Genomic DNA, 12,718 nt, shown 5'->3' with positions numbered 1-12,718 from the left:
CGTTTCTGTCAAGTGACGCTTAGTTGGGAAGAAGATCGTCGTAAATAGATTTGCAATTTTTTTGAGCGAAATGAAGAAAAATCTAAAAGTTAAGAGTCTTGCTATTCTAAAGATCCTCGATATAGAAATAAACATTTATATACATTTTTGACGAACTCTTCGAGAATGGAAATTCCTCCAAAAGAAAATGTGGTTCCGAACAAATATGCACTTTGCAAGAGTGCAAAGTTCGAGCGAAATTAAGGGTGGAAACGCCTGGTCGGTCGGCGTAATCATATTGTGAGCTGGGCAATAAATATCCGATTGATTCAAAAACTGTGAACAAGTATCTGCATAAAAAACTATAAATATAAGTGCCATACAAATAACAAAGTAGTGTTTTGGCCAGACCTTGGATTTTCAAACTATGCTAATGCAACTTTATCGAATTTGCGGCAAGGCAATATTGGGTTTATTCCGAAAGTAAACAATCCTCAAAAAGTGTCAAGCAGTCTATTGAAACTTTCTGAGCAAATTTGAAGCGAATGGTCTACCATAAAGGTTACAGAGCAAAAAACGTCGATTGTTTGATGGAAAAATCAAGAAGGAGCTCATAACAATTGAAACATCCGGAATTCAGGAAGCTATAAAGCAAGTACCCTAGAGGATCAGGAAATCAGTGCGATGTGGAGCTGAGTTTTTCTTATGAGGTTTGTAAATGAGTTACATTACTTGAATAAACAAAAAAATAAAGAAAAATAAATTACGCAAAATTTTAATTTGGAATTAAAAGTTTGGTAGAATTTTTATAACGACGATTTTTTTTTAATTTTACGGCTATTTATTTTTAACAAAAAGTGTACCCATATGAGTTCATTTTCGTTTGGTTTATTCTGTCCGTGATTTCTTATGAGTGATAAAGGGTTAAATTGATTGTAAGAGTTCTGAACTTTTGAGAGCCGAAATGAGGAAATGGGAAATACGATACGTTGTGCGGAATCCGAATTCTAGAATTCCCCAGACAGTTTTTTTCAATCATTACAACGGAAACCTGCAATTCTTAACACGAAATATAACACTAGTATTCGATCTTTAAATACCTGTGGTATACAATTTGAAAATTGAACTTTGAACCATAAAATCAGAGGTAGAAATTTCAATAAATTTATAATTTAAAATTTGAAATCTTTGATTCGAATCTACGAAATTTCTTAATTTGAAATTTTCTGCGTATTTATAGTTTTTCACACACATCTTTTTTTTGTTGAAAACTACTAAAATTAGCGTTTTTTATCCCTCCGGTTTTGCAATGTTTTTATAAATTCTCGTCATCCTCAGAATTGTTTACTCATCCAGCATTTTTTCCGCATTACCAACAAAAAGCTCACTGTATACTTTTCCCTAAACGCTTTTCCTTGAAATTTTATCCAGATTATGTTTTTTGTTAAATTTCGAATCCGACAAGCTTATTTGCTGTGTCATTTTTTCCTTTGATTATGGTACAGTTTATTAACGTTTACGATGTACGACTTTATTTTGTTATACTCATAAGTTTGCATAAATGCTTCACGACTTTTCTCCCAACGTTCTTCACCGTGGAAATTTCTCAGGCTAAAAATGTAACAAATAACGAATAATACAAGAAAAAAATATTACTGCTATATTGTTTATCTCTCTGAAGTTTTTAAAAATTATTGTTAAAGTCATTCATATGGGTAAAGTAACCTTTAAAAGAAAAACAAAATTTTCATGTTTAACTAATGTTTTTCATTTATATCAATCAACAATTACAAATTCCATCAAATCATAGACCAGCTCTGAATAATATCAATTCCGATTTACCATTTCGGCTGCACAAGAACCTTTTCAACTGGAGCAACATAGGCGACCTGCTTGGCTACTGGAACGACAGTCTTAACGACTTCCGGATGATCCCAACCGTACGCACCAGCTCCATAGCTTCCCCATGGCAGACCCCATGAGTCGACTTTCACCGATGGAACAACGGTCTTAGCATAGTTCTGATAACCCCAGCCAGCTCCATAGCTTCCCCATGGTTGAGCCCAGGAATTGACCTTATCGTAGCCACCATAATATCCATCCCATGCGTTGTTGTACAAACCGGATGCTGGCCAAGAGGAGGCCCACGTTTTGGCGTAAGGGTAAGCAGCCACTTGGTGACCATTCCAGCCGTTGTTCCAGGATTTCCATCCAGCAGAGTGTGATGGCCAATATGAGGATTGTACGTAGGATCCCTGAGCAGCGACAGCCAGAGTGGCAACCAGCAATGCAGCGAAAACCTAGTTTAAATGATAAAAAAATAAATACAACTCTTAACCAACGTAAAGTATATTTTTATCAAACCTTCATTGTGAAAATGGTTTGTAACGTATTGAAGCAGCTGGGCTTGAGGATAAACTGTGGTTGACACTAGCAAAGTCTGGCTGTTTTATACTCGGTAGAAATGTTTTTCAAAGGAAGTTACCATCAACTAATTAATCCGTATTAATTATCATTAGATTGTCACTTCCTCCAGTACCTGAAACTAGTGGCTTTAATTTTTGTTCGATTAAATTATCAGTGCTTGTGAACGTTATAAGCAACAATCGCTGAAATCTAAACCATCGATCGAAAGGAAATAAAACAAATAGTTATCAGGAAGTACAATTGCTAAAACCTGTGACAAAAACGTCGAAACCAATCAAGCAATAAATATCAACTTAGTATATAAACGCGAACAAATAACACTTAACCACAGTATCTCACAAATAGTCATCGTTCTCCTAGCTAATTGAACTTCAAACATCAAACGAGATGAAGGTTAGTCTTACTAAAACCAATTGTTCACGAGCATTTGATTAAATTTCTGTACTCATTAGGTTATTTCTGCCATATTGCTTGCAACGCTGGCGGTTGCCACCCAAGGATCCTACGCACTAGCATCCAATTGGCCATCTCACTCTGCGGGATGGAACTCCTGGAACAACGGATTGAACGGATATCAGGTGGCTTCGTACCCATACGCTAAAACGTGGGCTTCTTCGTGGCCAGCAGCTGGTTTGTACAGCAACGGATGGAACGGTCACTATGGTGCTGTAGAAAAAGTCCCCTTATGGGGTCAACCTTGGGGAAGCTACGGTGCTAAGACAATTATTCCATCAGCGAAGGTTAATGCTTGGGATCAACCTTGGGGAAGCTACGGTTCCGGATGGGGATATGAAAACGTTGCTAAAACCGTTGTGCCTTCGGTGAAGGTCAACTCATGGGGTCTGCCATGGGGAAGCTACGGAGCTGGTGCCTATGGTTGGGAACAACCGGAAGTGATTAAGACTGTCGTTCCAGTGGCCAAACAGGTCGCATATGTGGCTCCAGTACATGCTGGTGTAGAGAAGGTTCTTGTGCAGCCTAAATGGTAAATCAAATTGAATGTTGTGAATAAATTGAAATTCAACCATTACAAAAATGTGTTTTGTTCGTTTATTTATTTTTCTTGAGAAACATTTCAAAAGGTCCTATCTGCTTTGATCGATTTTTTTACCGATCACTTTCATTCAATCACCACAACTCATTAAACACCTTTTATGACGCGATATTTATACAAAATGATAGCGGCGGGATCACTCTTGCCTCCTGAATGAAAACCACGCTTGGGAGACTTACTAGAGCTGAACCATTACCAAAATGAAAAGACCCTCCGGAAAAAAACGATGAAAGCAGATAGGACCTTTTGAAATGTTCATCTAGTTTTGAATGCGAAATCAGACAAAAAAAATCCATCAAAATCTACTAGAAAATTGAGAAGAAAATATAGAAAATATTACTAGTCCGTACAGATACGTTTTTCGGTTGCTACATACAACCATCATCCACATGTGTACCAGTCCACATGTTTCTCAAATTTCTAGTATGTTTTTAATGGAAACATATAATTTTTTTTCTCTGATATTGTATATCATTCTACTAAGACGCACAAGAAACTACTTTTCAAATATTTTTGAATATTTAGTCCTCGTTACAAAATTAAACGAGCCTTTTGTGTTTTTGAGACCGATGTTGATCAATTAGATAGTTCTACGACTTTTTTTAATTATTCACAATTATTGAAAGTTTCGAATCTTTTGGCTACTTTCATAAAGATTTTCCAAGACTCAGTTGTTTTTTTCGTAGATTGCAAAATATCTGAAATCGTGAAGAACTTTTTTGTCATTTAATTTTTAGCAAATAGGATGTTGTCAAATTATTTTTTGAGGATTTTCAGAAAACCTAAAATAATTCGAAATTTCTCAGTAGGTAAGACTTCCGTAAGGTAGGACTGTTAATTGTCGAATGTTTTTAATCTAGTGTAGAATTTCTAGTAGATTTTTTCTATATTACCTGAATTTGAGGACTATAGAAGGATTTGATGTGGGACCAAGTCCTTTTTTACTATTTTAGGGTACATTTTGTGAAAATTGAAATGAACATGTTGGTGTGCAGAATGGAACTGTCAAATGCTAAAAGCTCTCAAACAACTGAAAAAAAAGAGATGAAAAAACACACACACAAACACACACACACACACACACACACACACACACACAAACACACACACACATATATATAAACTAAAAACCCGATTACAATGAAATTCAATAGTAACCTACAGCGCAACTACACCTTTCATTTGCAGTTATTTTATGAAAATCGGTCCAGCCATCTCTGAGAAAAGTGAGTGAGAAAAAAAAGTTGCACATACACATTCACACACACACACACATACACACACACACACACGCATACATACATACACACAGAAAATGCTCAGTTATTCGAAAGGGGTCAAGTGGTATATGACATTCGGCCATTGGGACCTCTTTTCTACCTTTGGTTTTTCCAGTGATTACCTTTCTAGTAGAGGCAAAAAGTTCAGTTGTACAAAGTGTATTTGAAACAAAATTTTCACTTGTGCCTTGTGTCCTTGCTTGTATTGTATTGTATTTTATTGCTTTATTGAACACGTAACATAAGACATAAATCTTTTTCGTTACAAAGTATATAAAATACGAATGTATGAAGTGCGTCGACTTGTAGTAGTAGGAAAAATAACAAAGCGAATGTTTAAAGAATAATCATATACATAATTAACACTTAAAGTATTCTAGACATCTTATCCTAAAAACTACAGTGCTGTCGGTTAAAGCGATGTGCCAAGGGAGTTCGTTCCAATACACAAGACCTCGCACGAAGAAGGATTTGCCGTATCGTGCATTGCGATATCTTGGTAAAATGAATTTTCTCACTCTTGTGTTCCGGAAAGGTACTAATTTGTTGTAAAGATATTCAGGCTTTTTCGTTCTAATGAGATTGTGGATCATCCTACATGCTCTAAATTTCGGAAAATTTGAAATTTGCTTGTGTATAGTTTTATAATCTTGGGTAACCAAGTGTCATATCTGTTAAAATTTATTTGTGTCACAATTTTGTGAAAAATGAATCGTGAAATACGAATTATTCGAGCAGTTGAGAAAGAAGATCTAATAATAGAACGGTTTAGAAATTATAAAATCTAGCGGTTGAGAAATTTCACATGAACAAGCATTATACTCTCCCAACTATTCTAAAAATGGGCAGTACAAATCAAATTGAAATTGCATTGCCTTGAGAAAGTCAAATTAAAAGCAATTGATTTTAAGAGGTGTTCTATAGAAAATTCCACAAAAGTCCATGTAAATAGGTAAACAGAAATATGATTTCTTCAACAACGGTGATTTTTTTTAAACTTGCTACAACTTTACCGATTTCACTTTGGATTTCTTTATCCCAAAAGAGGAAAAGTGAAACTTGTTGCTCACTGCTAGGTGGATTAATCATAAAATTTCAACTTCTTTAACATGGAGAATAATTAATGGAACAACTTTACTGAAGACTCACTTTAATTGAAAAAATGAAATAAATTATAATGATATTCCCTTTTAAATTCTGGCAAAAATAAGAAAGTATTCAATATTTAACCATCTATTTGTTTTGCCTTTAAAAGGACAATTTGTTCCTCAATTTAAAACCGGTTATGGTGCTGATTGCATTTCTGGATAACCCCAACAGTGGGACTGAATGCTAGATACGGGTAGCGGATTATGATTGCTGTTATCCGAATAGCTTGTGATGTCACCAAAACAAGGCAGAGATTTACGAGAGGAAATGCCGCCACCGATATCACTCCTGGTTACCGCTGATGCTACAACTGTTACTACTCGCTTCTACTGAATCATGCCGGACGGTCGCATTATTCAAAAACAAAATGATTAGTTTGAGCAGAAGCAGGCTCTTATATAGCCCAAAAAGTGCATGCCCCACCTGGTTAACTAGTGAGTCTGTGTGTATCTGTGAGTGCGAGTCTGTGTGTATGTGTGAGTGTGAGTCTGTGTGTATGTGTGAGTGTGAGTCTGTGTGTATGTGTGAGTGTGAGTCTGTGTGTATGTGTGAGTGTGAGTCTGTGTGTATGTGTGAGTGTGAGTCTGTGCTACGATAAGGTCAATTCCTGGGCTCAACCATGGGGAAGCTATGGAGCTGGCTGGGGTTATCAGAACTATGCTAAGACCGTTGTTCCATCGGTGAAGGTTAACTCGTGGGGCCTGCCATGGGGAAGCTACGGAGCTGGTGCCTACGGTTGGGATCATCCGGAAGTCGTTAAGACTGTCGTTCCAGTAGCCAAGCAGGTCGCCTATGTTGCTCCAGTTGAAAAGGTTCTTGTGCAGCCGAAATGGTAAATCGGAATTGATATTATTCAGAGCTGGTCTATATATATAAAATACTGAAAACACCACATTCAGACCTTTAATGCGGAGCAGTATCTTAAAATTGGGAAACGTCTGTTTAAAATCGGAAAAACTGGAGTCAACACTCGAAATTTAGAATTTTTAGAACCATTACCTGAAGTTATTATTTTCATCTTCGGAATCAGTTTTCCTCTTGAAACTTTGTAAAATCTATAGCCGGAAAATTGTAAATCGTAATTTCTAATTACAAATAACAATATAAGAAATCCAAAATCTATACTTTACCATTGGTTTTAAATTAGTAAGTGAACTTTCAAGTCTATACCCCAAAATCAAACGGAAATAAAACCCGTTGCGCAATCTGTTACACGAAATCTTATTTCTAGAATTTCTTAGACGGAATTTTCGAAATTGGAACTAGATACGAAATCGAAAACTCTCATCCATGACCTCGAGATTTCAAGTTCAAAACAGATGATCCGTATTCTAGAATTCAGATTTTGGATATTTGCGGTCCCCAATTTGATATATAGGCTTTGACCCAAGAAATTGGAGGTTGAAAAATGATATTGAAAAGCCTGAACTTATAATCTATAATTTGCCATCCACGATCCGAAACTTCGAAATTCAAGATGTGATCCGTATTTATAGTATTCATTAGATTTTCAATTTCTTTAAGAAAATTAATAAAATTTTCGTTTTCACCATCCTGGGTATTTTGCATTCCTGGCAACATATTTTTTCCACATTATCTGAAATAAGTTTCTGTTCATTATTCTCCAAACAATTTTTCTATTAAATTTCCCCGATTGATTTTTTTCTCGGATCGCGACAATTTAGACACTGTACATTACAAGACGCTCGGATTGTGATTAGTTATACTCGTGACTCGTGAGTAAGACAACCCCTTCGCAAAATTTATATCATTCACTACAAGACTCTAGCTGTACTCATAAATTAAATGTACTATTGAAAACATAAAATCGGCAGCTATTTTCTCCTTGTATTATTTTGGGGAGAATGTGATTCAGTTTTAGTTTTGTTTTGAACTACGGAAAATTTTCCCCAGTTAACTCTTCGGCAATCTTAATGGGTTATGAATGATGAAACTGATGATTACTTCAGACAATTGTTGTTTTTGAACCTAAGTCTCAAAGGGTAGACGAGTTTATTTAAAAAAAAAAGTACTGTGCGTTTAAATATACATATTTTAGTTTAAATTAATTTGTATCAATCAACAATTACAAATTCAATCATATCATTATTCCAATCAGACCAGCTCTGAAGAATATCATTTCGGATTTACCATTTCGACTGAACAAGAACCTTTTCTACTGGAGCAACATAGGCAACCTGCTTGGCTACTGGAACGACGGTCTTAACGACTTCCGGATGATCCCAACCGTACGCACCAGCTCCGTAGCTTACCCATGGCAGACCCCACGAGTCGACTTTCACCGATGGAACAACAGTCTTAGCAAAGTTCTGATATCCCCATCCAGCTCCATAGGATCCCCATGGTTGAGCCCAGGAATTGACCTTATCGTAGCCACCATAATATCCATCCCATGCGTTGTTGTACAAACCGGATGCTGGCCAAGAGGAGGCCCACGTTTTGGCGTAAGGGTAAGCAGCCACTTGGTGACCATTCCAGCCGTTGTTCCAGGATTTCCATCCAGCAGAGTGTGATGGCCAATATGAGGATTGTACGTAGGATCCCTGAGCAGCGACAGCCAGAGTGGCAACCAGCAATGCAGCGAAAACCTAGTTTAAATGATAAAAAAATAAATACAACTCTTAACCAACGTAAAGTATATTTTTATCAAACCTTCATTGTGAAAATGGTTTGTAACGTATTGAAGCAGCTGGGCTTGAGGATAAACTGTGGTTGACACTAACAAAGTCTGGCTGTTTTATACTCGGTAGAAATGTTTTTCAAAGGAAGTTCCCATCAACTATTTAATCAGTATTAATTATCATTAGTTTGTCACTTCCTCCAGTACCTGAAACTAGTGGCTTTAATTTTTGTTCGAATAAATTATCAGTGCTTGTGAACATTATAAGCAACAATCGAAATCTAAACCATCGATCGAAAGGAAATAAAACAAATTGTTATCAGGAAGTGCAATTGCTAAACCTGTGACAAAAACGTTGAAACCAATCAAGTAATAAATATCAACTTAGTATATAAACGCGCACAAGTATCACTTAACCACAGTATCTCACAAATATCATCATCGTTCTCCTAGCTAATTGAACTTCAAACATCAAACGAAATGAAGGTTAGTTTTACTAAAACCAATTGTTCACGAGCATAGAATAAAAGTTCTGTACTCATTAGGTTATTTCTGCCATATTGCTTGCAACGCTGGCGGTTGCCGCTCAAGGATCCTACGCCCCAGCATCCTATTGGCCATCTCACTCGGGTGGTTGGAACTCCTGGAACAACGGATGGAATGGAAATCAGGTGGCTTCGTACCCATACGCTAAAACGTGGGCTTCTTCGTGGCCAGCAGCTGGTTTGTACAGCAACGGATGGAACGGTCACTATGGTGCTGTAGAAAAAGTCCCCTCATGGGGTCAACCTTGGGGAAGCTACGGTGCTAAGACAATTATTCCATCAGTGAAGGTTAATGCTTGGGATCAACCTTGGGGAAACTACGGTGCCGGATGGGGATATGAAAACGTTGCTAAAACCGTTGTGCCATCGGTGAAGGTCAACTCGTGGGGTCTGCCATGGGGAAGCTACGGAGCTGGTGCCTATGGTTGGGAACAACCGGAAGTGATTAAGACTGTCGTTCCAGTGGCCAAACAGGTCGCATATGTGGCTCCAGTACATGCTGGTGTAGAGAAGGTTCTTGTGCAGCCTAAATGGTAAATCAAATTGGATGTTGTGAATAAATTGAAATTCAACCATTACAAAAATGTGTTTTGTTCGTTTATTTATTTTTCTTGAGAAACATTTCAAAAGGTCCTATCTGCTTTGATCGATTTTTTGATCGATCACTTTCATTCAATCACCACAACTCATTAAACACCTTTTATGACGCGATATTTATACAAAATGATAGCGGCGGGATCACTCTTGCCTCCTGAATGAAAACCACGCTTGGGAGACTTACTAGAGCTGAACCATTACCAAAATGAAAAGACCCTCCGGAAAAAAACGATGAAAGCAGATAGGACCTTTTGAAATGTTCATCTAGTTTTGAATGCGAAATCAGACAAAAAAAATCCATCAAAATCTACTAGAAAATTGAGAAGAAAATATAGAAAATATTACTAGTCCGTACAGATACGTTTTTCGGTTGCTACATACAACCATCATCCACATGTGTACCAGTCCACATGTTTCTCAAATTTCTAGTATGTTTTTAATGGAAACATATAATTTTTTTCTCTGATATTGTATATCATTCTACTAAGACGCACAAGAAACTACTTTTCAAATATTTTTGAATATTTAGTCCTCGTTACAAAATTAAACGAGCCTTTTGTGTTTTTGAGACCGATGTTGATCAATTAGATAGTTCTACGACTTTTTTTAATCATTCACAATTATTGAAAGTTTCGAATCTTTTGGCTACTTTCATAAAGATTTTCCAAGACTCAGTTGTTTTTTTCGTAGATTGCAAAATATCTGAAATCGTGAAGAACTTTTTTGTCATTTAATTTTTAGCAAATAGGATGTTGTCAAATTATTTTTTGAGGATTTTCAGGAAACCTAAAATAATTCGAAATTTCTCAGTAGGTAAGACTTCCGTAAGGTAGGACTGTTAATTGTCAAATGTTTTTAATCTAGTTTAGAATTTCTAGTAGATTTTTTCTATATTACCTGAATTTGAGGACTATAGAAGGATTTGATGTGGGACCAAGTCCTTTTTTACTATTTTAGGGTACATTTTGTGAAAATTGAAATGAACATGTTGGTGTGCAGAATGGAACTGTCAAATGCTAATAGCTCTCAAACAACTGAACCGATTTCAATAAAAATAAATAATGCCGATGGATAGCGAAAATATACAAAATTTTCATAGAATGATACATACCGCACCATTTTCTTATTGCACAGTATATAGAGTAAAATTTCAAGGTCAAACATCCTCATACATTTACCATGCGATTAGCTTATTTCCCTAACGCACACATAAAAAAAGAGATGAAAAAACACACACACAAACACACACACACACACACACATACACACACACATACACACACATCCACACACACACATCCACACACACACATCCACACACACACATCCACACATCCACACATACACGTACACACACAGAGACTCACAAACATACACACACGTACACACGTACACACGTACACACACACATACACACACACGTACACACACACGTACACACACACACACACGTACACACACACACACACACACACACACACATATATATATATATATATATATATATATATATATATATATATATATATATATATATATATATATATATATAAAATATATATATATATATATATATATATATATATATATATATATATATATATATATATATATATATATATATATATATATATATATATATATATACATATATATATATATATATATATATATATATATATATATATATATATATATATATATATATATATATATATATATATATATATATATATATATATATATATATGTATATATATATATATATATATATATATATATATATATATATATATATATATATATATATATATATATATATATATATATATATATATATATATATATATATATATATATATATATATATATATATATATATATACATATATATAAATATATATATATATATATATATATATATATATATATATATATATATATATATATATATATATATATATATATATATATATATATATATATATATATATATATATATATATGTGTGTGTGTGTGTGTGTGTGTGTGTGTGTGTACGTGTGTTTGTACGTGTGTACGTGTGTGTATGTTTGTGAGTCTCTGTGTGTGTACGTGTATGTGTGGATGTGTGGATGTGTGTGTGTGTGTGTGTGTGTGTTTGTGTGTGTGTTTTTTCATCTCTTTTTTTATGTGTGCGTTAGGGAAATAAGCTAATCGCATGGTAAATGTATGAGGATGTTTGACCTTGAAATTTTACTCTATATACTGTGCAATAAGAAAATGGTGCGGTATGTATCATTCTATGAAAATTTTGTATATTTTCGCTATCCATCGGCATTATTTATTTTTATTGAAATCGGTTCAGTTGTTTGAGAGCTATTAGCATTTGACAGTTCCATTCTGCACACCAACATGTTCATTTCAATTTTCACAAAATGTACCCTAAAATAGTAAAAAAGGACTTGGTCCCACATCAAATCCTTCTATAGTCCTCAAATTCAGGTAATATAGAAAAAATCTACTAGAAATTCTAAACTAGATTAAAAACATTTGACAATTAACAGTCCTACCTTACGGAAGTCTTACCTACTGAGAAATTTCGAATTATTTTAGGTTTCCTGAAAATCCTCAAAAAATAATTTGACAACATCCTATTTGCTAAAAATTAAATGACAAAAAAGTTCTTCACGATTTCAGATATTTTGCAATCTACGAAAAAAACAACTGAGTCTTGGAAAATCTTTATGAAAGTAGCCAAAAGATTCGAAACTTTCAATAATTGTGAATGATTAAAAAAAGTCGTAGAACTATCTAATTGATCAACATCGGTCTCAAAAACACAAAAGGCTCGTTTAATTTTGTAACGAGGACTAAATATTCAAAAATATTTGAAAAGTAGTTTCTTGTGCGTCTTAGTAGAATGATATACAATATCAGAGAAAAAAATTATATGTTTCCATTAAAAACATACTAGAAATTTGAGAAACATGTGGACTGGTACACATGTGGATGATGGTTGTATGTAGCAACCGAAAAACGTATCTGTACGGACTAGTAATATTTT

The 12,718-nt window shown here is 34.8% G+C and overlaps 4 protein-coding genes across 4 annotated transcripts; 2 read left to right on the top strand and 2 right to left on the bottom strand.

Moving 5' to 3' along the window:
* Positions 1-1,723: 1,723 nt before the first annotated feature.
* LOC129732291 (uncharacterized) lies at positions 1,724-2,409 on the bottom strand. The gene is made up of 2 exons (XM_055693043.1): positions 2,344-2,409; positions 1,724-2,279 (listed from the first exon to the last, which is right to left on the bottom strand). The coding sequence occupies exons 1-2, from the start codon at positions 2,347-2,349 to the stop codon at positions 1,818-1,820; spliced, it is 468 nt and encodes a 155-aa protein (XP_055549018.1). The 5' UTR covers positions 2,350-2,409; the 3' UTR covers positions 1,724-1,817.
* Positions 2,410-2,726: 317 nt separating this feature from the next.
* On the top strand, positions 2,727-6,725 carry LOC129728194 (uncharacterized). The gene is made up of 3 exons (XM_055686610.1): positions 2,727-2,799; positions 2,859-3,391; positions 6,518-6,725. The coding sequence occupies exons 1-3, from the start codon at positions 2,794-2,796 to the stop codon at positions 6,723-6,725; spliced, it is 747 nt and encodes a 248-aa protein (XP_055542585.1). The 5' UTR covers positions 2,727-2,793.
* A 1,187-nt stretch (positions 6,726-7,912) lies between these two features.
* LOC129732625 (uncharacterized) lies at positions 7,913-8,610 on the bottom strand. The gene is made up of 2 exons (XM_055693641.1): positions 8,563-8,610; positions 7,913-8,498 (listed from the first exon to the last, which is right to left on the bottom strand). The coding sequence occupies exons 1-2, from the start codon at positions 8,566-8,568 to the stop codon at positions 8,037-8,039; spliced, it is 468 nt and encodes a 155-aa protein (XP_055549616.1). The 5' UTR covers positions 8,569-8,610; the 3' UTR covers positions 7,913-8,036.
* A 348-nt stretch (positions 8,611-8,958) lies between these two features.
* LOC129732675 (trinucleotide repeat-containing gene 6B protein-like) lies at positions 8,959-9,624 on the top strand. Its single transcript, XM_055693758.1, has 2 exons — positions 8,959-9,016; positions 9,076-9,624. The coding sequence occupies exons 1-2, from the start codon at positions 9,011-9,013 to the stop codon at positions 9,610-9,612; spliced, it is 543 nt and encodes a 180-aa protein (XP_055549733.1). The 5' UTR covers positions 8,959-9,010; the 3' UTR covers positions 9,613-9,624.
* Positions 9,625-12,718: the final 3,094 nt, after the last annotated feature.

This window comes from Wyeomyia smithii, chromosome 3 (genome assembly GCF_029784165.1).
Source record: "Wyeomyia smithii strain HCP4-BCI-WySm-NY-G18 chromosome 3, ASM2978416v1, whole genome shotgun sequence".
Taxonomy (NCBI): domain Eukaryota; kingdom Metazoa; phylum Arthropoda; class Insecta; order Diptera; family Culicidae; genus Wyeomyia; species Wyeomyia smithii.
The sequence above is the reverse complement of the archived record's forward strand: the minus strand, read 5'-3'. Positions and strand labels throughout refer to the sequence as shown.